This window comes from Crotalus tigris, unplaced genomic scaffold (assembly GCF_016545835.1).
Source record: "Crotalus tigris isolate CLP2741 ecotype Arizona unplaced genomic scaffold, ASM1654583v1 scf7180000017598.18339901613:2243638, whole genome shotgun sequence".
NCBI classification, from domain to species: Eukaryota; Metazoa; Chordata; class Lepidosauria; order Squamata; family Viperidae; genus Crotalus; species Crotalus tigris.
Window position 1 is genome coordinate 1,063,411 of NW_024096502.1, and position 24,881 is coordinate 1,088,291.

Here is a 24,881-nt window from a genome sequence, read left to right on the forward strand (position 1 = left end):
AATGAGCTTCCTTTGAACAAGCTGTTTTTCCTTGTTGTGACAACTTGAAGTGGAAGTCCTGAGTGTGCTTCAAGCGCACAGCCAGTCGTCAGATATCAAGGATCATCTTTAAGGTTAGAGCCAGTCAGTTCTTAAGATAGGTTGTTCCCTTTCGAAAAAGGCCAGTGTAGACCAGGTAGCCTGTCTTGAGAACTAAATTCTTAAAAACAACACGGAAAGATTCTCAATAAAACGGATACCGTATATTCCACCATACAAGGCGACCCGGCGTATAAGACGACTCCTGTTTTTGGCGCTGAGTCGCATGCCTAGAAAGTCGTCTTATACGCCGGAAACTACCGTGATTTCCGGCGTATAAGATGACTCGGCGTATAAGACGACCCCCGACTTCGGCGCCGATTTCTGCGCTTTCAAAAGTCGTCTTATACGCCGGAAGGTACGGTAGGTTAAACTTCAGAACAGAGCTATCTTAATAGGGAAATGTTTTTTTTTCCTAGGTTAACCAAAATATTTCTAAATTGTTCCTTGTTTTACAAACAATTAGCAGCGCATGGTTAGCTGTACACAATAATATTTTTGTGTGATGCAAAATAAAATAAAACTACAGTCTTCAGTGCCATCATCTGAAGGGCAAGTAAAACATTGACTAACAGAAGTATCTACGTAAGTGAAGAGGTCTAGGCTAAAAAAAATATTGAAGGGCGTTTTTGACGTCTGCTTCCGTGTAAGTTTTGGAATAAGGCATAAATCCTAAGTTCAAAGTTACTACAGTGCCCATTGAAATCAATCAGGGTTACACTTTGAATAAGCTTAATCAGTAATATACACCTGGGTCAGGGGTAGGCAACCTTGGCTCTTTTATGAGGTGTGGACTTCAACTCCCAGAATTCCTGAGCCAGCCATGCTGAGGGGAAAGGGAGAGGTTTCCAAGCTGAGCCATGCTGGCTCAGGAATTCTGGGAGTTGAAGTCCACGAGTCATGAAGGGGCCATAGTTCCCCCATGCTGACTCAGGAATTCTGGGAATTGAAGTCCGCGAGGCATGACGGGGCCATAGTTCCCCCATGCTGGCTCAGGAATTCTGGGAGTTTGAAGTCCGCAAGTCATAAAAGAGCCAAGGTTGCCTACCCCTGACCTAGTGTATATCGGACTCCCAACATGCATTGTTACCACATTCAAATAGATGCGCTCTGATATTAAATGGATAAAATAGCTGTCAATTTCTGCTGAGGGACAATATCTGAAGGCTTCCTTTGACAAATGAAATAGCCAGAATAAATGATGTAATTTTTTTCGGATTTTATCAACGGGGGCTGGAGGGAATCACTAAAAACTTCATCAAAAATCGCACCGGTAGCATTTTTAAACTGCTCCACATCGGTTACACCAGGTTTAGGGACGTGAGCGTACTCCCTGGAAGTTGCATGCATTAATTTTTCTTTTGTTCATCTCATCCTCATCACCACACTCTCTGATAAATTGTAAATACAACCAGCCTCCGCTCCTTCAGTTCGGATAGGTCCTACACCTTGAACAGAAGCTCTTTCACCCGGGACAGTGTAATGATTGAGGAACTTCTGGTGCCCCCAAAGGACACGGTGAGTTTCTTGTGACTCTGGCTGGGGAAGGAAGGATTTAAATACATCCTTTTTGCAGCCCTTAGCTTGATTGGACTGGAGCTGCCATCCTTTCCAGTCAGCACATCCTGAGCATGCTTCCTGGGAATTTTAATTGAGCTGATTGGGGGAGGAGAAGATGGAGAAGGTGTTTGTTATTTATTTATTTGTTTTTTAAAATTGCAATAATGTATGTGCTGCTTTAATCTAAGCAATTCAAGCCAAGACTTGAAGCTTTCGGTATAAATTGTGACCCACCAAACGGAAAACGGCCTATAAGCTGGGAATCTCAGTCAGTCAAGTACTTGGTAATGCCATTTCCATGACTGTCCATGATTTCTTCAATAAGTTCTCAGTTTCTCAGCCTTCCTCATTTTTTACTTACATATTTACGATATTTGTATACTGCCACCCTCCATGGGGATGGAGAGTTAAGATAGAACAAAACAACAAGCGATGCATCAAAGATGAAATCTAAATTCTAGGCCACCTTAGCTCTTTTATGACTCGTGGACTTCAGCTCCCAGAATTCCTGAGCCAGCCACGCTGAGGGGAAAGAGAGAGGTTTCTAAGCTGAGCCATGCTGGCTCAGGAATTCTGGGAGTTGAAGTCCACGAGTCATAAAAGAGCTAAGGTGGCCTACCCCTGTTATAGGCTAATGTATCAGTCAGCTGTTGGTGCAATTAATCCATTAAAAGCAATCGACGACGTTGCTGAACCTCAACTCCCAACAGCCTCAGAGTGCAGGGCGACTGGAAATCAAAGTTCAGAAAGAGCTCGAGGCCACTGTAGCTCATCCTTAGAATTCAGATTCTTAGATTACTATTTTTCTTATCAGTTTTGACATTATTATTGTTTAAGGCAGTAGTTCTCAACCTTTTTAATGCCGTGACCCCCAACCGGTCGTAAGTCAAGGACTACTCAACCGGTCGTAAGTCGAGGACTACTCAACTGGTGCAGCGCCGTTTGCAGAATGGGACTTTTGGCGGGCTCAGCAGGGCAGAGACAGCCTGGACAATTCCTATTGGCTTTTGAAAGCCAATAGAATTAGACTCTATTCAAGAGAGTCTATTCTATTGGCTTTCAAAAGCCAATAGAATAAAAGGGAGTAGCACAGCTAAGGAAAAGGGGGGAAAAAATGGCGGACTGCGTTGTTTGGCGACCCCCGTGAAATGGTCGTTCGACCCCAAATGGGGTCCCGACCCACAAGTTGAGAACCACTGGTTTAAGGGCAAGGAAATAAACTGATAATGAATGCAAGGTGACTGAACACAGGGTTAATTCAGCAGAATACCTGTACATTTTATGTAGTATTGCCTTTAATTTGCAAAGACAAGACTCCTGTTTATGCCCTGAAATCACAATCTCCAATGAAATGTTCCTTCAGTTTGAGACATTGTAGAATTTGAATGCCTTTTTTCGGTAGTTCCGGGAGGAAGACATTTGAGTAAATTATAGCTAAAGTTGGTAGCCAGCATGGAAGGCTTCAACTAAATAACAGGATGCTGGCCTTTATGTGCTAAATTAAACACGCATTTCTACTGCATTACCCTCTGATAAAATAGGAACTGTGACATCAGGACATAGGCAGCCTCTGATTGCTGTAGCACAGCTACGCAGAATGTGGTGTGTCCACAGGAGGGGAAGTTCAAAACAGTGCAGTTGAAGCCTCACCCATTGTTACGTGTATTGAGACCCAGTGGTGTAGTTCTGGCTATCATCTTGATTCAGGAATTGTCTAGCAGGCCAGTGATCCTGAGTTCCATCAGACTAAGAGCTGAGCTAGCTTCTGAGGTTGCGGGAGGAAGACATTTGAGTAAATTATAGCTAAATTTGGTAGCCAGCATGGAAGGCTTCAACTAAATAACAGGATGCTGGCCTTTATGTGCTAAATTAAACACGCATTTCTACTGCATTACCCTCTGATAAAATAGGAACTGTGACATCAGGACATAGGCAGCCTCTGATTGCTGTAGCACAGCGACGCAGAATGTGGTGTGTCCACAGGAGGGGAAGTTCAAAACAGTGCAGTTGAAGCCTCACCCATTGTTACGTGTATTGAGACCCAGTGGTGTAGTTCTGGCTATCATCTTGATTCAGGAATTGTCTAGCAGGCCAGTGATCCTGAGTTCCATCAGACTAAGAGCTGAGCTAGCTTCTGAGGTTGCTGATGGGTTTCATTCCGTTGGCTCACGGAGGTGGTTTGGTGCCTGAACAAGAGTCTTGAATCAAATCTCTCGTGTTCCTTGCCTCCATCTTCCGATTGCAACGGACAAAGGCAGTGGTTGGGCATTGTGTGGGGAGATGCAGGTCCAATTCAACCCAGAGATCTGGGGGACAACGACTACGTAAGCGCCATAGTGTTACAACAAGGATAAGTGGGGAAGGGAGATTTCTTTGGAGGAAAGGTGGCAGACAAAACTAGTAAGAGAGAATTGCAGAGCCAGCCCACTTACCAGCTATCACCATGTAAGTAAAGCTGGCCAAGGATCCCATCACATTTAAAACCATCACAATAACCACGGCCCAGAGAACCTTTTAAGGACTTGATTGTCATAAAGCACAGAATGTTTCTTAACTTCTTGGATGACTTAATGGTTTCTTGTTGCCCATCTCTTTGAAGCCCGTGATGTTTCCTAGAGAGGTGGACTCCGATTCTCTCCGGCACTACAGCTGGGCTGCGGAGACCCTGGACAATGTTAACCTTGTGTCTAGCCCCATTCACTCGGGGTAAGTACTTCGGATGCTATCCTTCCTTCACCCAGGGTGAAACCAGGCAGTGGCTTGGAAGACAGGGAATAACCTATTCACTATGACCTTCCTTGACATACACTTCCTTCATGCCAGCTGTGGAATTTGTTATTTATTGCTATTGAGTGTCTACACCACTGTTACACTGCTGCCGACATGTAGAGTAGCTTAAACTAATCAAGAGATATAGAACAGGAAACCTAGCAATAAAGTTGAGGCTTCTGATAGCAAAACAATGAAAGCAATATCTTTAAAATATTAATTTGACTTGAGTTTGGGCACCACTTCAACAGCCCAGAGCAAAGAGAGAGCCATATCAAGATAAGTAATTAGATGGCTTTTAAATTAAACATTTAAAGCCACGAGTAGTCCTGTTCCATAATAGGGAACCTCAGGAGATCCTGATTCACACCAGTGCCACATCTCTATCTTGCGTTGAGATTAGAAGGCAAAACATTTCTCCTTCTGTGGTAGTTCACAATGCTGTAGTAAACATGTTTCAACCCATGACTCAACTGGGTGTATTTGGAGGAACTGAAATAGTTGTGAGTTTCTTTGCCTTGGATGTATGGAAGAACCTTTTCATTTCTGAGAGAGAGAGAGAGAGAGAGAGGGAGGGAGGGAGGGAGGGAGGGAGGGAGGGAGGGAGGAGGGGATAGATTAGATAGATAGATAGATAGATAGATAGATAGATAGATAGATAGATAGATAGATACATAGATACATACATAGATACATACATAGATACATACATAGATACATACAGAAATAGATACATAGATACATAGATAGGTAGGGTAGACAGACATAGAGTAGATAGGGTAAATAGATAGACATAGATAGGGTAGATAGATAGATAGATACATAGATAGATACATAGATAGATACATAGATACATAGATATATCGATACATAGAGTAGATAGGTAGGGTAGATAGACATAGATAGGGTAGATAGATAGATAGATAGATAGATAGATAGATAGATAGATAGATAGATAGATAGATAGATAGATAGATAGATAGATAGATAGATAGATACATAGGGTAGACAGACAGACAGACAGATAGAGTAGGATAGATAGATAGATAGATAGATAGATAGATAGATAGATAGATAGATACAGTAGATACATAGATACATACATAGATACATAGAATAGATAGGGTAGATAGACATAGATAGAGTAGATAGGGTAGATAGATAGATAGATAGATAGATGTGTGTGTGTGTGTGTGTGTGTGTGAGAGAGAGAGAGAGAGAGAGAGAGAGAGAGAGAGAGAGAGAGAGAGAGAGAGAGAGAGAGAGAGAGATTGAGATTGATTCTGACTCCATTTCTCTAACTAATAAAAACCTGGAAACTGCTCCATATGTTAGCAGAGATGTTTCTGTTCTGCTCATGGATGTGGCTGATTTTGCTTTACATTCTAATTCTTTGAGCTTTGTGAGCCAGAATCAATAGAGAGGGAGGTTCAGAGCACACCAGGATACAGTCACAAAGAGGACTGGAACTCAACCTACCTATTCATCTGTTGCCTTTTTTTTTTTTCTCTCCTGAATAATTCTGAGCTCAAAAGTTCTCAGTCCACTGTTTTGATTTAAGACTACATTATGGAAGACAGATATTTTGTAAGATTTACATCTAATCTAAGAGCTCCGTTTTCACACCTACACCAGTTGCATTAATTGTCACAAAGAAATTAGCATTGATAATTAATTAGGCTAGGTGCATGTCAGAGAAATGGGTATGCGTCAACAAAAGCAGCTCAAGTTCCATGAATTTCAGTCCCATTTAAGGAAGATGAAGGTGATTTGAATCCCCAGTAAGTTGAAAAATACATTATGCCTGCCAAATAAAGGAAATATATTTTTTCAAATGCCAGTAATAATCCTCTCAAAGTTTCTGAAGACTATTTTTAAATGTTTAGACATGTTTGCTATAATTACAAGGTAGCTTCCATTTCTTCTTCTTCCCTTCAAAAGCATATCTATAATTAGAGCCATGAGCAAAATAACCTTCCTACCACCAAATCAAAATATGAAGGAGGCTTTTAAAAAGATACACATTGCAGCTTTATCCTTCATGAACTTTCCTAATTTTTTTTTTAGCCTAATTCACTGACTTCTCCCAAACGGTCAGCTTTATTTAAATTCATTGCAGGAGTACAGAGGTCTAGGATAAAACTCCCTGGTCCCCCCAAATGTCAACATTGTTTGTGGCACTATTAATATGATGATGGTCATCTTCTTAGCTGATGCATCCAGCAAGCATGAAGTACAGAATGGGCAGCTGCATTTGAAAAAGGGGCAGCTCTTTTCATAGTGAGAATACTTTGCTTCCTTCCCCTTAAAAGTTAACTAGGAAACTTTCCTGCAGCACAGAAAGGGCATTTTTACCTCTGCAGGGCTGCTAAGTCTCCAGATGAAACAGATTAAATAGTTGTGACTTGTGTGAGATGGCCAAGACATGGACACAAACAAGTACAATTCCTTAAACGTTAAACTTAAATATTAATGGAAAATTAAAGCTGGGAAAATTTACTAGATTATTGATGGTCTAAAACAGCGGTTCTCAACCTGTGGGTCGGGACCCCATTTGGGGTCGAACGACCATTTCATGGGGGTCGCCAAACCACGCTGTCCGCCATTTTTTTCCCTTTTCCTTAGCTGTCCTACTCCCTCTTATTGGTGGCCACACCCACTTGGCCACACCCCTGGGGTCACCACAACACGGGGAACTGTATTATGGGGTCACGGCATTAGAAAGGTTGAGAACCACTGGTCTAAAAGATGGAATGTTAAAACAATTAAGACATACATACATAAAGTAAAAGTTATTGATAAATGTAAGAAAATTATTTTCTATCTGATTGATAGAATAGGAAGTATACTAATAAGAGACAGTACATAATTAAGGGGAAAAGAGAGGAACTATTGGCTGAATAGTTGGAGACTTGAATTTATAATATCTGCATGTGATAGAATCATTGTAACTCGGCCGCCACGTTGTTTTTCAAAGATATAATTGTAACATTAGAAAATAAATAAGACGTTTAATGAAAATAATTCCTTCCCAATAACTCCCACTGGAAGGGTTAACCAGCCAGTTTGTAGAACGTTGCCCCAATACCAGCTGTTAAAACCCGTATATCAGACGCCAAAGACCAGCTGGGAAAATATTTCTTGGCCACATCAGATGGGAACTATGAAGAGTTCTGGTAAAAAGGACCTGGGGGGGGGGGTCCCCAGATTGCTCTCAGGCCCCAAGTTGCTGGCTATCAAGAATGCACTCGTCTTTCCCCTCAAGCATGTCCGTTAAACCAGTGGTTCTCAACCTGTGGGTCGGGACCCCATTTGGGGTCGAACGACCATTTCACGGGGGGTCACCAAACAACGCAGTCCTCCATTTTTTTCCCCCTTTTCCTTAGCTGTGCTACTCCCTTTTATTCTATTGGCTTTTGAAAGCCAATAGAACAGACTCTCTTGAATAGAGCCTAATTCTATTGGCTTTCAAAAGCCAATAGGAATTGTCCAGGCTGTCTCTGCCCTGCTGAGCCCGCCAAAAGTCCCATTCTGCAAACGGTGCTGCAAGTCCTTGGTTGAGTCTTGACACTATTATAACCTTCACTATTTTCTTTCAATCCCTTGGAAATTGGAAACTCCTAGTACCCAGGCATCCAAACAGTCAACATTTGAAGTTTTGGGCCACTTGTTTTGTTTTTTTTTCTGCCTCTGGCCTTGTGAAATTTAAGTTAAACACTTTCTATAGTCTTTCAAACTTCTCAATCATCTACTACCCAATTATTATTTTTTTCAGTTACCGTATATGCCGGCATATAAGACGACTTCCGGAAATGCTAAACTCGGCGCCAAAGACGGGGGTCGTCTTATACGCCGAGTCGTCTTATACGCCGAAAATACTGGTAGTTTCCGGCGTATAAGACGACATTCTAGGAATGCAGCTCGGCGACAAAGACGGGGGTCATCTTATACGCCGGGTCGCCTAATACGCCGGCATATATGGTAATTGGAAGTTTATTGGATTTTTCCACAATGCTTTTTAAGGCTAGCCTTGATTTAGGAGTCAGAGGAAACCCTGAGGTGTGGCAAATTGAGATTGGTAGCAAATAATGCTTCTAATCTCTGCACTGGGTCCAAGATATACAGGAGCAGAGAGTATGAGTGCTAATCGATGGAAGGGATAGGATCTCAGTGCTTTGCTGCAAATGCAGTTTATCCTGAACATGTGTGCTATATTTTCTCCCAGACATGTGCAAGCCCAATAAACCATCAATTGGGAGCTTCGATCAGTAGGAGCCGGGATCAAGCAACAAACTAAGCCAAAATCAAGCTAAACATATGCCCTCACAGCGTGGCATTGTTTCAGATTACTTGTGTTCTCAAACCTTTAAAATACTTGCTCAAATCAACCGAACACCATTTACTATCAGTGTTACGTCCCTTAACATAATCCATGTTCCAGTGCAAAATAGTCCTTAGTTCTTTTCCTTTCCCATACCAGAGTATGGATCCACATCTCCGCCCGGTTTTTGAGCAAAGCTTTTAATTTCAGCAAAATGCATATCGCTATCCCATAATCTCTTTCGCTTTTAAAACAGGGGAATAACCCCCCGTCTCTCCCCACCACCTATGACCAAATGGAAATGCTTTGCTTTTGTTATATTGCCTTTGTTTATGATCAACATTTTTGTTGCTTGCTTCTAATAATCTCATATTAATTTTTCCCCAATTTGCTTTCTAAATTATTTTGCAGCTATTCCTCTCCACTCCCACAGTATGATTCAAGGTGATGATGATGCTGTCTGTGACTTCTCATTTTGCCTCTCTGTGTGTTTATTTTATTTCTCCTCTCCAATTGCAGTGTGTGTAGATGTTGGTCGTGCGTCTCCAGTCTTTCTGCCTTCCGCTATAGACTTCCCTGTTTTGTCTCCTTGTTGTCTTTAGTATTGTGCTTTAGAAATTTGTCCTGTAACTCATATCATTGGTCTGATAATGACTTAGATGGTCACTAACTCTTAATGTCATTTATACAAACTCTGCATGAAGAAAATCATTTGTCTGGTGTCCAGGAGGGTTGATAAACAAGTTAGTTGACGGGGGATCCTGGGCATTTTGATCAGAAATACTAGAGGAATTGCTAAAGTCTGTTATCTGGTGGAATTTGCCAGTGAGGCTCTATGGAAGACATTTCACGAGAAAGAAACGATTCTAAAATAACCAACAATCAAACTGCAGCTTGCTTCGGCAGTCTTTCTAGCTAGAGGACCACGGTCTTACATTACAGGTACTCTATTGAGCTTGACAAATCAAGCCAGGATCGGCTCTTAACCATGTCCGTATTCTAGCATCAACCGTGTCGCTTAAGCAAACGGTCTGAAAGAATTGTTTAGCAAACTCACTCAGAAAGCCTTGCAAACTTGAGAGTTTTGTTGATTAGACTAAACAAGCCAAAAGGGAGCTGTTTAAAAATAAGCTGAGTTGTTGGGACATGTCAAGGTTTGGGAAGGGAAGACAATTCTCTTTGAGACAATGTCCTGACGCACTGGGTGTCCTGGGGTGGACTCCCCAAGAGTAAAAGAGAAGTTCTGAGTTAGGATGGGCAGCCATCTAAATCTTTTGAGGAAATAAAGAAATCACTTTCCTGGCATAGGGGACGAAAACCAGGTTGGAGCCTCGGGGCAAAAATTAATACACATGCGACAAATTGGCAATGTAGTCCCGGGCAGAAGATGCACCAGATTTTAAAGCGATTTTTGGTTTTTTGGCAGGCATCCAACTCTATAAAATCAATGGCAATCCAGAGTCTATTTTTTTTAAAAAAAAAATATCAAGAATTCGAAGGAACCAGCTTTTTAATCTGCAATCACATCGAGATTTTAGGCCTGGAAATGTAGAAAGGATAGCTAATTTAAAAACAAAACAAAACCTGCTTTAGGATAATGTGCAAAGCAGGTTAAGGCAGCAAGAAACGAACAAACTAACCCAGAGCAGTTTAAAGTATCCTTTGAAGTAGGCAACATGAAAGCTGCAATTATTTTGTAAAGGGAGCTCTAAGGGCGAATGGACTAGGGCAGGAGTAGGCCACCTTGGCTCGTTTATGACTCGTGGACTTCCAACTCCCAGAATTCCTGAGCCAGCCATGCTGAGGAGAAATGGAGAGGTTTCCATGCTGAGCCATGCTGGCTCAGGAATTCTGGGAATTGAAGTCCACCAGTCATAAAAGAGCCAAGGTTGCCTACCCCTGGCCTAGATGACAGGAAACCTGGCTCTTTTATGACTCGTGGACTTCAACTCCCAGAATTCCTGAGCCAGCCATGCTGAGAGGAAAGGGGGAGGTTTCCAAGCTGAGCCATGCTGGCTGAGGAATTCTGGGAGTTGAAGTCCACGAGTCATAAAAGAGCCAAAGTTGCCTACTCCTGGACTAGGGAAACTAGTTGCTTTGTGAAGAACTGTATGGAAGTGGTCTGCCATTGCTTTCATAGGAGTTCTCTTGACCTGTTTCAATAAAGGGTATTTAATTTCAGCAGAGACTGAGGGCTAGATGGACCTCATTGCAAATGAGCTTCTGATTGCGTCCCATTCCGGGAAGGGAACACGCAAGGCTATAACTTGGTCTTGGAGCATCACACCTCTGCCAGATCAAGTTTGAGAAAAACTCATTCTCAGCTGCCCTGCCCTGTCTGGTCTGGCTCATTGGTCCATCAACCTGCCTGAAATTCACGATGGACTAGGCTAAGACCTGGAGGACGGACACCAGGAAATCCTGGAGGAACTGCAGGCTAGCCTGGGAAGGTGACGGTCAGTCTTGAAGATGGCAAACTCCTTTCCTAAGTGTTGTTTTATCACTAAGGAAGCCCACCTGGATGCCCACAAAACCACCAGGAGCTACGCTTGACTCAAGGAGGCCTTATTTTTGTCTTCTAAGCTCAGCGGAACTGGAAGAATTTTTCAAAAGAAAGCCAGAACATCCCCCATGGGATCGAAGTTGGCTGCTTTCTTTACGAAACCAACTAGAGCCGAGGTGGCGCAGCAGTTAGAGTGCAGTACTGCAGGCCACTTTAGCTGACTGTGTTCAGCAGGTCAGCGGTTCAAATCTCACCGGCTCAAGGTTGACTCAGCCTTCCATCTTCCGGGGTAGGTAAAATGAGGACCCAGATTGTTGGGGGCAATGTAAATATATATATATACATTGCTTACTGGTGTACACCGCTTAGACAGTGCTTGCACTTAAAGTGGTATATAAGTCTCATAAATAAATAAATAAACTACGAGGAACTCCAATAGAACATCAAGTTCGGGTTGAAGAGGAGAGATTTTAAGGGGGAAAAAAAAAGGAGACAGGTTTTTCGGCCCATAGCCTTTTTTAAAATTTTATTTTTAGGGGAAAAGGTGTCACGCCTGCACGTTGCTCTGATAGTTTCTGAAGAAATAGAATGTAAAGAATGGTTAAATGATTAATGGCTCAGGCTGATAGGGCGTGAGTCCTACACTGATATGTTCATGATAGAGGTGCTGTGCAATCCTTAGCCATGATATCATGCAATCGTGATCAAAATAAGGGGGGGAAGCTGTTCCTCCTCCAAATAATCTCTCATGCAAAGAATTATTTGTACCCTTTGCTGGGAAATCAGCTGCCCAAAAGCCACCCAGACCCCTGCAGTTCTATCCAAATTCAGCCACCTTGGTCTCGGCTGCTCCAGAGAGGTGAGCTCAATTGTCACTTCCTCCTGAGTAGACCTGCACCCAAATGGTGCCCATAAGTGCCAGCTGTTCTCAGAAAGCATTTCCTTCTCAGTGCAATTAGGTTTGGTGTTAAGAGATCTTTTGCCCTGTGCCAGCTCCTGACGCTGCCCCAATTTCCTCTTCCAGTTTCCTGGTCAGCTTTATGGTGGATGCCCGGGGAGGCTCCATGCGTGGCAGCCGCCACCACGGCATGAGGATCATCATCCCGCCACGCAAGTGCACGGCTCCCACCCGCATCACGTGCCGCTTGGTGAAGAGAGCCAAGCTGGCCAGCCCGCCACCCATGGTTGAAGGAGAAGGCTTAACCAGCCGGCTGATTGAGATGGGGCCTTCCGGGGCACAGTTCCTGGGGTAAGTGGATGTCTGGGCTGATCGCCTGAGTTGTTTTTCTTCCTTCATCGGATGGATCCTTGTCTTTCCTATCGTAATCGCCCTCCGAGTCTTCGTGGATTTGTTTGTGACTGCTGCTTGAGAAGAGGCCAACTGCCCATAGAGCCTAGAGCAGGGGTAGGCAACCTCGGCTCTTTTAGGACTCATGGACTTCAACTCCCAGAATTCCTGAGCCAGCCAGGCTGAGGGGAAAGGGAGAGGTTTCCAAGCTGAGCCACGCGGGCTCAGGAATTCTGGGAGTTGAAGTCCACGAGTCTTAAAGTTGCCAAGGTTGAGGACTCCTGATATAGGGCAGGGGTGGGAACCTTGGCTCTTTTATGACTCGTGGACTTCAACTCCCAGAATTCCTGAGCCAGCCATGTTGAGGGGAAAGGGAGAAGTTTCCAAGTGGAGCCATGCTGGCTCAGGAATTCTGGGAGTTGAAGTCCAGGAGTCATAAAAGAGCCGAGGTTGCCTACCCCTGGCCTAGAGGGAGCTCATCTTGAACAGATGGGACGGAAGGAGGAAAGGAGGCCATTCAGCAGAGACCTCCCTCTCTCATGGGGGTCAAATCAGCCTTGGTAGTACTACCCACTCATGTGCAGAGCAGTCCATGCCCCAAACCCACCCCTTCACCCCATCTCTCTAAAGCAGCGGTTCTCAACCTGTGGGTCGGGACCCCATTTGGGGTCGAACGACCATTTCACAGGGGTCGCCAAACAACGCAGTCTGCCATTTTTTTTCCCCTTTTCCTTAGCTGTGCTACTCCCTTTTATTCTATTGGGCTTTTGAAAGCCAATAGAATAGACTCTCTTGAATAGAGTCTAATTCTATTGGCTTTCAAAAGCCAATAGGAATTGTCCAGGCTGTCTCTGCCCTGCTGAGCCCGCCAAAAGTCCCGTTCTGCAAACGGTGCTGCACCAGTTGAGTAGTCCTCGACGTACAACCGGTTGAGTAGTCCTTGACTTACGACCGGTTGGGGGTCGCGGCATTAAAAAGGTTGAGAACCATTGCTCTAAAGAAACACTCTGTTCCACCTTTCCTTCTTCCTTGGCTGTTGCGCACCCAGAGTAGGAGAAGAATTAACCTGCAAATAAGCCTACCGTAGCCGTCAATCCATCCACCAATATTTCTCAATGGTAGAAAGGTTCCTATGCTGATAACCTCTGGCTCCTATTTCCCCCCTCTTGTTTTTCCTTCCTGCTGCATGGATGCTACTAGTAAACTGCATCTTCCCGCCAACCTTCCCCCTTTAAATGAGGCCGAGAGCCTGATTAGCCGAGTCCTGCAGCTTGGGCCTCAAGGGACCAAATTCACTGGGTAGGCTCTTTCTAAGCAAAGATATCAACTGTCTGCGGTTCTTTTCTTCCTCGTTTTTCGGTTTCGACTTGCTTTTTTTTTTCTTTTTCTTTCTTTCTTTCTTTTCTGGTTTTGTGTTTTGATCATGCCCATCTCTTTTACGTTCCCCACAACAGTTAACAGCACAAGGCTTCCCCTTTGGTTTAAATATCACAGGCAGTGGAAACCATAGTGGCTTGATGGCAGTCTTGACACGGCTCCTGTCCAGCTGACCTTGTGTGCTTTGAGCATGTGGAACTCGCGGCAAGCCTTTCTGCTTTCATAAGTTCTGTGCTTTTTCTTAATTTTTTTTTTTTAGAATAGCTTTTTCTTACGGTCTCGATTGCGTTTGGAAAAAGAAAGATCCACCCAAAAGACGTGTTCGTTTTAATCTTGCTGATAGAATTCGAGGCTTTGAGGTCAGTTTGTGGAGGGAGAAGAAGATGGCCAAAATTGGGTCATTTTCAGCAAGCAACATTTGTACCGTACTTTCCGGCGTATAAGACGACTTTTTAAAGCATGCAAATCGGTTCTGAAGTCGGGGGTCGTCTTATAAGAGCCGAGGTGGCGCAGCAGTTAGAGCGCAGTACTGCAGGCCACTTTAGCTGACTGTGTTCAGCAGGTCAGCGGTTCAAATCTCACCGGCTCAAGGTTGACTCAGCCTTCCATCCTTCCGGGGTAGGTAAAATGAGGACCCAGATTGTTGGGGGCAATGTAAATATATATATACATTGCTTACTGGTGTACACCGCTTAGAGAGTGCTTGCACTTAAAGCGGTATATAAGTCTCATAAATAAATAAATAAATACGCCGAGTCGTCTTATACGCCAGAAATTACGGTAGTTTCCGGCGTATAAGATGACTTTCTAGGCATGCAAATTGGTTCCGAAGTCGGGGGTCGTCTTATACGCCGAGTCGTCTAATACACCGGAAAATATGGTAATACAAGGGCGGCCCAATTCAGATCTAAGATGGGGTCAGGCCAAAGGAACCAAGAATGACTCTGATTCAAAGCAAAGAAACGTTGAGTAGTTTCTTCACTGTTGCTCATCAGTAGACAGAGTCTTGCCAGGCTAAAGCACTTATCCGCAAGGCCATTAGATATACCCTGCAAACTGGTGGGTGGGGGGTCTGCCTTCGCCCTTTTCTTTCATACCAAAGACTCCAAGCTTCTTTGTCTCCTTTTCTCTGGGAAAAGCCCCCTCCAGCTTCCTTGCCAAGACCTGTCAGGACACTATAGTCAAATTCTCTGGAGAAGATCCCGTTGGGAAGATGCTCCTCATTGTTTGGGTTAGTGCAGTGATGGCGAACCTTTTAGAGACCGAGTGCCCAAACTGCAACCCCAAACCCACTTACTTATGTATCGTCAGGTGCTGGGTGGGCTTGGCCCATTGGGTGGGTGTGGCCCATTGGGTGGATGAGGTCAATTGGGTGGGCGTGTCCCATTGGGTGGCTGTGGCTGCGGTGGTAACGGCAGACTGGGTGGGACTAAAAAGTTCAATCAATCAATTCCACCTTTGCGAGATCTTTTTTTTTCTTGTGAGAAGTTGAAATTGATTGATTGATTGAACCTTTTTTTTTTGCGCACGGCAGCGGAGGCCTAAAGCAAAAAGGTTTTATAAAACCCAGCTGAAGGCCTAGGACTGGTGCGACGGTGCGCGTGCCCACACAGAGGGCTCTGCGTGCCACCTGTGGCACACGTGCCATAGGTTCGCCACCATGGGGTCACTGCATGTGTTGCAGGCTGCGCATGGAAGCCGAACCCAATGAAATGGGCTGGGTTTGAACAATACTTAAGGCTACCAAACCCCTGTTCCCCAATTAAAACTTCAAAAAAAAAAATTATGTAGATATTTAAGTTGCCTGGGGAAGCTTGTATTGAGTGTGAATGCAGCCAGGCAATCCTGGAAAGGATGAGGGGTGGCAGGTTGACTAATCCTATCAGAAAAGGAGGATCTCCTGTTCCCTATATTAAATGCCTCGCTGTCTCCAATCTAGCTCTTCCATATCTAGTTGCATATCTGTACACACTCTGTCTTTTAAATGTTTATAATTAAAGTATATAGAATGTATACTTCTATACGTGCGTGTCTCTAGTTTTACACGCATTTATGTTTAGAATTGACACACAGGGGCGCTGCCCATTTGCAGTCATCTGAAAAGAATTCATATTTAGAATCGTTGAACTGCTTAAATACATTGACAGCTGGTATTCCACACTGGTGGAACTTAATCCACCCTGCTATTCCAAGTGCTCTGTTGAACTCCTGTTCTACCTTCCCTGTGACTTTTGTTTCTATTCATGGACATGGCTGTGTGGGCTTTATCCAGCCAACAAAGATTGCATTCAGAAAGTAATTGTTGTTGTGTGGTGTTTCAGTATTTTGTACACGGGGAGCGCCGAGTTAAAGTTAGATTACCAAACGCAGCAGCCCTTGGAGACGTTGCTGCTTTTCTTCCAATCACGTAATTTGGATAACAAAATAAGAAAAGGCACAATTTAAGTAGAGTTAAAAATCTTTCCACTTCATGGCATTCAGCATGTAAATAATAAAATCAGTGGGGTGAAAGAGCCGAAATTAATTGGAGGATGTCCTAACTGTCCTTCTTAAAAATGCTGTTGTTCCCAAGGCGACAGCTGGAAATGCAGAAGAACACCTGTGTCCCATCCTGCTTATTTATTGAGTGTTCACTGCCTTTTTCTCAGCATGGTCAGCTGCTGTGTGGTGGTAAAATATGATTGTTTCCCACCGATAAAGCTCTGTAGGAAATTACCGGAATATATTAAAGCTGCACAATCCATAAATGCTTACCTTTCTGTGATTAAAATTTTCATGTAGAAAATAAAGAGGCTGCCTCTGCTTAGTTTTCCACGCGGATGTTTGCAGTTCTGGGCGGAAGGCTCAGAGTTGTGATGTCTGTTACTTAGAGGGGGTTGGAAAAGAGGGACAGGAATTAACCAACTCAGGGTGTGCATACAGCTGTGCAGGATCGCTGTGTTGTGTGACTCGGCAAATCGCCTGCTTTTGGATACTTGGGAAAAGAGCCAGAGGGGTGGGTTGTATGCAGCTGATCGCTTGACTAACTTACAAGTAAGTTACAACAGTGGCAGACAGGGGTGTCCACAGTGTGTGGTCAAAAAAAAAAAAAAGAGAGAGAAGAGAGCAGACATGATGTTGTGGTAGCGGGAGCTTTGACGACAGCATGGTAGCCTCCATCTTGACTTTTCTGATCATGTCCTGCAGACAGCCTTTCCCAAGACAGAGTTGCTCTGCTACAGCCATCACCCCACGGCAGAGTTCCTACTCGGCCTACTGTAGTCTGTTGGAAAATGGCCCCAGAAGGGGAAGCAGAACCTGGCCAACCCCTCATGGCTGGTCCAGCCCCAAAATTTAATTCCAGTTTGCCAAGACGTCCAGTTTGTCGACGCGGCTACCATGGACGTATGGAAGGCGAGCTCCATCTTCCATGTCCAGTTTCACTTTGCTGGGGACCTTGGAAAGGGTCAAAAGTCACCTTGTAAGGGCGACCAGCAAGGAGGGGATCCCTGCTTGATCACGGAAGGACGGTAGCCCTTCCGTTTGATCCGGGGCAGCCCTCCAAATCAAAATTTAATTTTAATTGTCCGAGAGTTCATCTTGAGCCAGGACTGGGGTTTTTTTTATATTACAGAATTTTAATGATGTAAGCCTCACACCATGTGTGAGTTGGGCGGCCATATAAATGTGTTGAATAAATAAATCTCAGGGTTATAAAATAGCTTTGGAGGTTGGAAAACATCTCAGAGAAGAAGCTTGCCCATTTTCCCCCTTGTCAACCATGTTCAAGCCTCATCTTTTCTATAAAACCAGCAGGAGATTTGCATAAAGGAGAGTCGCCTTGTGGGAGAGAGAGAGAGAGAGTCACCAGCAAATTTAATAAATAAATACAAACGAACAAATAAATAAATACAAGGAACGGGAGGAAAACGGGATCCCAAAACGGGAGATCGGTCCCTGATAGCCCAATCCAGGATGTGGTCATTATGGAATGAGTCTCCTGGAACTCCGTAGGACTTAGGCATCCCCATGGCATCTTCTGCCTTTTAGTGGCAGTCATTCCCTTGTCCGATTTCATCTTGCGCCTTTTGCTGAGGCAGCTCTGCTCTCCATCTGAGAAAGAAGAGCAGCCTGTCTGCGGTGTGGCTCTTCTTTTGAGACGCTGTTTTGCAGGGTTAGGGTTTCTTTCTCGGCAAAGGGAGAAATCCGTGGGCCGCAGCACAAACCACCTTCTTGAGACTTGCACAGCCTCTCCCTGCTCCCCTTCAGTGCAGTTCCTAGGCTGGGCAGAAAAGAGAGCCCTCGTCGTCATCCTTCTTTGTGTCATCTCTCTTTGCAGAGAATTTTGAGGCACAGACTGAAAGCATCTCTTTCTCCCCGTCTCCCTCCCTCTCCCTTTTTCTCCCTCTCTCTGTCTCCCTCCCTCTCTCGCTCTCTCTCCCTTTCCCTCTCTTTCTCCCTCCCTCTCCCTTTCTCCCTCTTTCTCCTTCTCCCTTTCTCTGTCTCCCTCTCCCTCCCTCCTATTTTTCTCTCCCTTTCCTTTCCTCCCCTCCTCTCTCCTCCCTCTCCCTCTCTCTATCGCTCTGTCTCTCTTCCCGTCTCCCTCTCTTCCTCCCTCTCTCCCTTTCACTCCCTTTCTTCTCCCTCCCTCTCTTTCACCCTGTCCCTCCCTCTTTCTCTATCTCCCTCTCTTTCTGTCTCCCTCTCCCACCCCCTCTCTGTCTCTCTTTCTCTGTCTCCCTCCCTCTCTGTCTCCTTCTCTCCCCATCTCCCTCCCTCTTTCCCTTTCCCTCTCTTCTCCCTTCATATCACTCCCTCTCTCCTCCTCCCCATCTCCCTTTCTCTCTTTCTCCTTCCCTCTCCCTTTATCCCTCTCTCTCTTTCTCCGTCTCTCTTCTCCCTTTTTCTCTCTCCCTCTTTTTCTTTCTCCCTCTCCCTTCCACCTCCTCTCTCTTTCTCTATACATCTCCCTCCCTCTCTCTCCCATCTCCCTTTCCCTATCTTTCTTTCCCCTCCATATCCCTCCTTCTCTCTCTCCTCGCTATCTCTCTCCTTCTCTCTTTCTTCCTCTCCTTCTCTCCCCATCTCCCTCTTTCCTTCTCTTTCTTCTCTCTCCATTTCCCTCTCTCCTTCTTCCTCTCCGTCTCTTTTTCCTCTATCCATCTCTCTCACTTTCTCCCTCCTTCTCTCTCCCACTCACCCTCCATCTTCTCTCTCTCTCTCTCTCTCTCTCTCTCTCTCTCTCTCTCTCACACACACACACACACACACACACACACACACACACACACAAATTCTGAGTAAGTTTTGCATTTTGGATAAGGGCAGGACCAGCCCTCTCTCTGTTTGCATAGTCAAAGACCTCCATCTATCTATTTATCTGTCTCAGGCACCCATCTACCCTGCGCTCCACAAGAGATAAAGCCAAATGGGAACTCTTGGGAGATACTTAGCAAAGTGGTGCCCTCTGTGGCTCCAGCATCCATGGCCAAGAAGGGGAGAGAGAGCTGGGACAGTCTCCAGAGGAGGCCAGGCAGGCACCGGATAAGATTCCCAGTCCTTTGGGTTCTGCGCCCCATGTTTTTTTCTTTTCACGCTTGCCCAAAGCAGAAGAAATTATGAATGCAGAAAAAAATATATATATTGTCACATTAACATCCATTGCATGACGTAGAGCAGCTCAGGTGCTTTCCTTCAAACTGGCGTTGTCTCGGCCGACCTTTCTCGCCAGGTCACGTCTCCCGATTATGACCTCTTTCTGCCTAAGCAGCTTCCAACAGTTTCTTTTCGTTTGCTTGTGTGTATTTCTGTAACTTCTCGTTTTTCATATGAATCGGCCTTTGCCAGCACTCCTGTGTTTGCTTCCCTCCTCCCCCAGTTTGGCGTCGGAGTGAATCAAACGGTCACTTGCAGGTCAAGCGGGAAAGGTTTTGTGGCTTGGCCCGTTGTTAATTGCTTGCAACCGGATGACCTAACCGAGCTCGTTCCTGAGGACCCGTGGAAAAATAACTGCCGTCGGGAGCCATCCAGCCTCTCAATGGCTTTTCTCTTCCTTTGATCCAGCCCGGTTGTGGTGGAGATCCCCCATTTTGGATCGATGCGGGGAAAAGAACGAGAGCTGATCGTGCTGCGGAGCGAAAACGGGGAGACCTGGAAAGAGCACCAGTATGACAGCAAGCACGAGAACCTCACGGACATCCTGAACGGCATGAATGAAGGTAACCGCGCTCGCCTTGCAAACATCCCTGGCCAGAATGGAGGCGGTGCAAGAATGAATAATAATAATAATAATAATAATAATAATAATAATAATAATAATAATAATAGTAGTAGTAGTAGTAGTAGTGAATGAATAATAATAATAATAGTAGTAGTAGTAGTAGTAGTAGTAGTAGTAGTAGTAGTAATAATAATGTTGGAAAGGACTTTGGAGGTCATCTAGTCCAACCCCCTGCTCAGGCAGGAAACCCTGTACCATTTTAGGCAAATGGCTGTCCAGTCTCTTCTTTTTTTTTTTTTATTAAAAGTTTTACAATTTTACAATAAAATCCCTCTCCCACTACCTCCCTACCCCCCAAAAAACCCTCCCCCCCCTCTTCCCAGAGCTGAATACAGGGTTAACTAGAACTAAAAATACAAAACATTTAAACTTAAGTAAACCTCAAACAAAAGTTACATTAAAAAAAATCCAATATATATATATAATAAAAAAGTCCAATATATATATATAATAAAAAAATACTTATTATCTTAAACTTTAAACTTTAAACATAAATTATTCAAAAGCTAAATAATATCTTTTAATATCATACTTATACTGTATAAAGTTTATCCATCTTTTCCACACCAAGAGGTATTTCTCTTGCGATTGATCTTTCAAATAAGCCGAAATTTTTGCCATTTCAGATAAATAAGAAACTTTAAAAAACCATTCCTCCAAGGTAGGCAAAAATTCCTTCTTCCAATATTGTCCTATCAACAACCTTGCCGCTGTAATTAAATTTAACATTAAAATAATTTCTTTATCATTACAATCAACAATAATACCTAACAAAAACAATTGTGGAGTGAATTTTATCCTTCTGTCCAGTCTCTTCTAAAAAACTTCCAGTGTTGGAGCATTCACCGCTTCAGGAGGCAGGTTGTTCCACTGGTTAATTGTTCTAACTGTCAGGAAGTTTCTCCTTAGTTCTAGGTTGCTTCTCTCCTTGATTGCTTCTTGATTTTCATTTTCTTCATCATCATCATCATCAAGTGGAAGGGACCTTGGAGGTCATCGAGTCCAACCCCCTGCTCAGGCAGGAAACCCTATACCATTACAGAAAAATGGCTGTCCACTGGTTAATTGTTCTAACTGTCAGGAAGTCTCTCCTTAGTTCTAGGTTGCTTCTCTCCTTGATTAGTTTCCCTCCGTTGCTTCTTGTCCTGCCTTCAGGCACTTTGGAGAATAGCTTGACTCCCTCTTCTTTGGGGCAGCCCCTGAGATACTGGAACACTGCTATCATGTCCCCCCTCGTCCTTCTCTTCATTAAACTAGACATGCCCAATTCCAGCAACCGTCCCTTATATGCTTTAGCCTCCAGTCCCCTAATCATCTTTGTTGCTCTTCTAAAGTGGGGAAGATTACCCTGTACAGATTCCTCTTCCAGCAGAAACAAAGGATGACCCTTTGACCATCACAATCTAAGCTTATAGTTTTTCCTATTGTGTGGGTTTTTTTTTTACCACTTTTGACATTTTTGTTAACACGGTGCTGATATTTTATTTGTTTGATATTTGTGTTCTGCCTGCAACAGGATAGGGCTCGCTAAGCAGCACAATTGTTCTCTTAACACTTATGGTTTTATTTATCCCTGGATCATTGCTGTTCTTCTGACTTTTTTTCAGGCCCTTCTTTTTCAGTCCCTGCTTGGGGATTCTCCCAAGAATCTCTGTGGGAAAGGGCCCCTTCAAATGAAGAAGTTGCTAAATTAGCATTATACCTGCTCTCAGATGCACTCCCAGCTCTCTGGTTCTTTGCTGTCTGCTATAAATATTCCCCTCCCTTTTCCTTTTTTTTTTTTTAATGTTAAAGCCAACATGGTTTTGCTGAGTAAAACACCATCTGCTGGCCAAGATAGATATTAAAAGGGACCGAGACATCAAGCAGATTCAGAATGTGACTCTTTTGATCTAGCACAGTGTTTCTCAACCTTGACACTTTTAAGGCATGTGGACTTCAACTCCCAGAATTCCACAGCTGTGGAATTCTGGGAATTGAAGTCCACATGCCTTAAAATTGTCAAGGTTGAGAAACACTGATCTAGCAGATATTGCAGGAGGAGAGTCAGAAATCAGAAAGAGTCTGGCAGACTACAAATGTTATTAAAAGGTTCGGATTTTTTTTTTTAATAAGCTTGTGAATGTTCAACCATTTAAGATTTATTTGGACGGGCATTGCTATTGAACGTGCTTGTCCGGAGATTTGGAATCAAAAGAAAGTGATTTTAAGCTGTAAATCCTTCTTTTTAATGTTTGCCGGTGTATTATGATTGTTGATGAATACGGATATACCTTTTTAAGTTTTAACTATAAATTGTTAATTTACCACGATGTAAAAAAGAAGTTGAGACTCTAGAAAGAGTACAGAGAAGAGCAAGAAAGATGATCAGGGGACTGGAGGCTAAAGCATATAAGGAAAGGCTGCTGGAATTGGGTATGTCTAGTTTAACAAAGAGAAGGACCAGGGGGGACAGCATAGCAGTGTTCCAATATCTCAGGGGCTGCCCCAAAGAAGAGGGAGTCAAGCTATTTTCCAAAGCACCTGAAGGCAGGACAAGAAGCAACGGATGGAAACTAATCAAGGAAAGAAGCAACCTAGAACTAAGGAGAAACTTCCTGACAGTTAGAACAATTAATCAGTGGATCAACCTGCCTCCAGAAGCGGCGAATGCTCCAACACTGGAAGTTTTTAAGAAGAGACTGGACAGCCATTTGTCCGAAATGGTATAGGGTTTCCTGCTTGAGCAGGGGGTTGGACTAGATGACCTCCAAGGTCCCTTCCAACTTTATTATTATGGATCATCGCACAGTCAGCCAGATGTTCAGACTGGATTTGGCATTTTGTCTACCTATCGAGTCCTTACCCAGGGCCTGGGATGATGATGATGATGATGATATTATTATTATTATTATTATTATTATTTGGGGAGAAAATTAATTACACTGTAAATTAATTAGCACATCAGCTCCGGAGTCATATTTAATTCTTGCCCGACTCAAAAGTTCAAGCAATCGCATTGTGAGAAAAGGCTCAATACCAAGCTTTGAAATAAGAACAGAATTGCTTGTAAAACTAAAACCTGCATGCTTCAAAAGTTAATTCGGAGAGGTTTGACAGAGTGAAGGGATTCTCTGGGGTGGGGGGTAGAATTCTCCGTGAGGTGAAGATGAGTCTGAACCCTTTTCCTTTCTTAGAGATGGACAGCGTGGAAGAGCTGGAGAAGAAACGGATCTGCAGGATCGTCACCAAGGACTTCCCTCAGTACTTTGCGGTGGTGTCACGAATTAAGCAAGAGAGCAACCAGATTGGGCCAGAAGGAGGCATCCTAAGCAGCACCACTCTGCCGCGGGTCCAGGCTGCTTTCCCTGAAGGCGCCCTGACAAAGAGAATTCGAGTGGGACTCCAGGTAAGGCAGTGGTTCTCAACCTGTGGGTCGGGACCCCATTTGGGGTCGAACGACCATTTCACGGGGGTCGCCAAACAACGCAGTCCACCATTTTTTCCCCTTTTCCTGAGCTGTGCTACTCCCTTTTATTCTGTTGGCTTTTGAAAGCCAATAGAATAGACGCTCTTGAATAGAGTCTAATTCTATTGGCTTTCAAAAGCCAATGGGAATTGTCCAGGCTGTCTCTGCTCTGCTGAGCCCGCCAAAAGTCCCATTCTCCAAACAGTGCTGCACCAGTTGAGTAGTCCTCGACGTACGACCGGTTGAGTAGTCCTTGACTTACGACCAGTTGGGGGTCGCGGCATTAAAAAGGTTGAGAACCACTGAGGTAAGGGAACTTCTTGTCTTGAGAAACCCCAAGGAGGAGAAGCATCAGATCAGGGCCTGGCTGGACCCATTCGGGCCCAACGGAACAGCAGACCCATTTCTGCACATCCTTTTGAGCCAAGTTGGGTGTTATAGTTCCGGCTAATGAAACACTTCAAAGAACTTCCAGGCATTTATTTTCCTAAAAGTCTTTTATTGTTACAAAATGTCGGCACAGGCACAACGGAGGGATGCTAGGATCTATGTTCTCTTCCTCTGAGCAGTTAAATTATCAGCATGTTCCCTCCCTAAATTAGCCGTCATATCTCACATTATCCAATTTGTGTGAAGGTCAAAGGTTTCCTTCCTCTTTCTTTCCCGGGCTTTACCCCCAACCCCCCTTCTGCTCTGTATTAACCCCATAATTACCAGACAATTCTGCATATTGTCAAAAGCAAGAATATACAATCTTTGCAGCGTTGACATTGGATCTTGGTGAGCAGACAAGGCAGGACTTCTTTCTTGACCGCCCATGGAGAGAGGCTACAGCTGTTTTTCAATCCTCTCTCTCTCTCAGCCCTAAAAGTCCCTCTTAACATTTTATTAACCTTTTGGGTCTTATCTAGCCTCTCAACTCTATTCAGGATAAAATGAAACAGTATCTTAACATTTTATTAACCTTTTGGGTCTTATCTAGCCTCTCAACTCTATTCAGGATAAAATGAAACATTATCTTAACATTTTATTAACCTTTTGGGTCTCATATAGCCTCTCAACTCTATTCAGGATGAAGTGAAACAATATCTTTTATTGTATCAACACACGGGTAGAAAAATTTTGTTCTATCACCCCAAAGAGGCTTCCTTTAGATTCCCCCATTTGGTGGTGAAACTGATTTAATTTACAAGAAGTGAATTAAAAAAGGGGGGGCCAGGCATTGATCTGCATTCATTGGACCTGGTATCTGTCACGAATGTTTATCCTTAAAGCTGA

At 44.0% G+C, this 24,881-nt stretch overlaps 1 protein-coding gene across 42 annotated transcripts in view; it reads left to right on the plus strand.

Moving 5' to 3' along the window:
• The window catches only part of ANK3 (ankyrin 3), a 338,705-nt gene that overhangs the window by 261,224 nt on the left and 52,600 nt on the right, over window positions 1-24,881 (plus strand). For 32 of the 42 annotated variants that reach the window (XM_039366374.1, XM_039366365.1, XM_039366433.1 and 29 more), the window contains 5 exons: window positions 1,494-1,596; window positions 4,238-4,344; window positions 12,256-12,480; window positions 19,939-20,093; window positions 23,332-23,543. In XM_039366374.1, the coding sequence (XP_039222308.1) occupies window positions 1,494-1,596; window positions 4,238-4,344; window positions 12,256-12,480; window positions 19,939-20,093; window positions 23,332-23,543 (802 nt within the window). The remainder of the gene's footprint in view (window positions 1-1,493; window positions 1,597-4,237; window positions 4,345-12,255; window positions 12,481-19,938; window positions 20,094-23,331; window positions 23,544-24,881) is intronic. The other 10 variants (XM_039366472.1, XM_039366672.1, XM_039366318.1 and 7 more) reach the window with 1 other exon arrangement.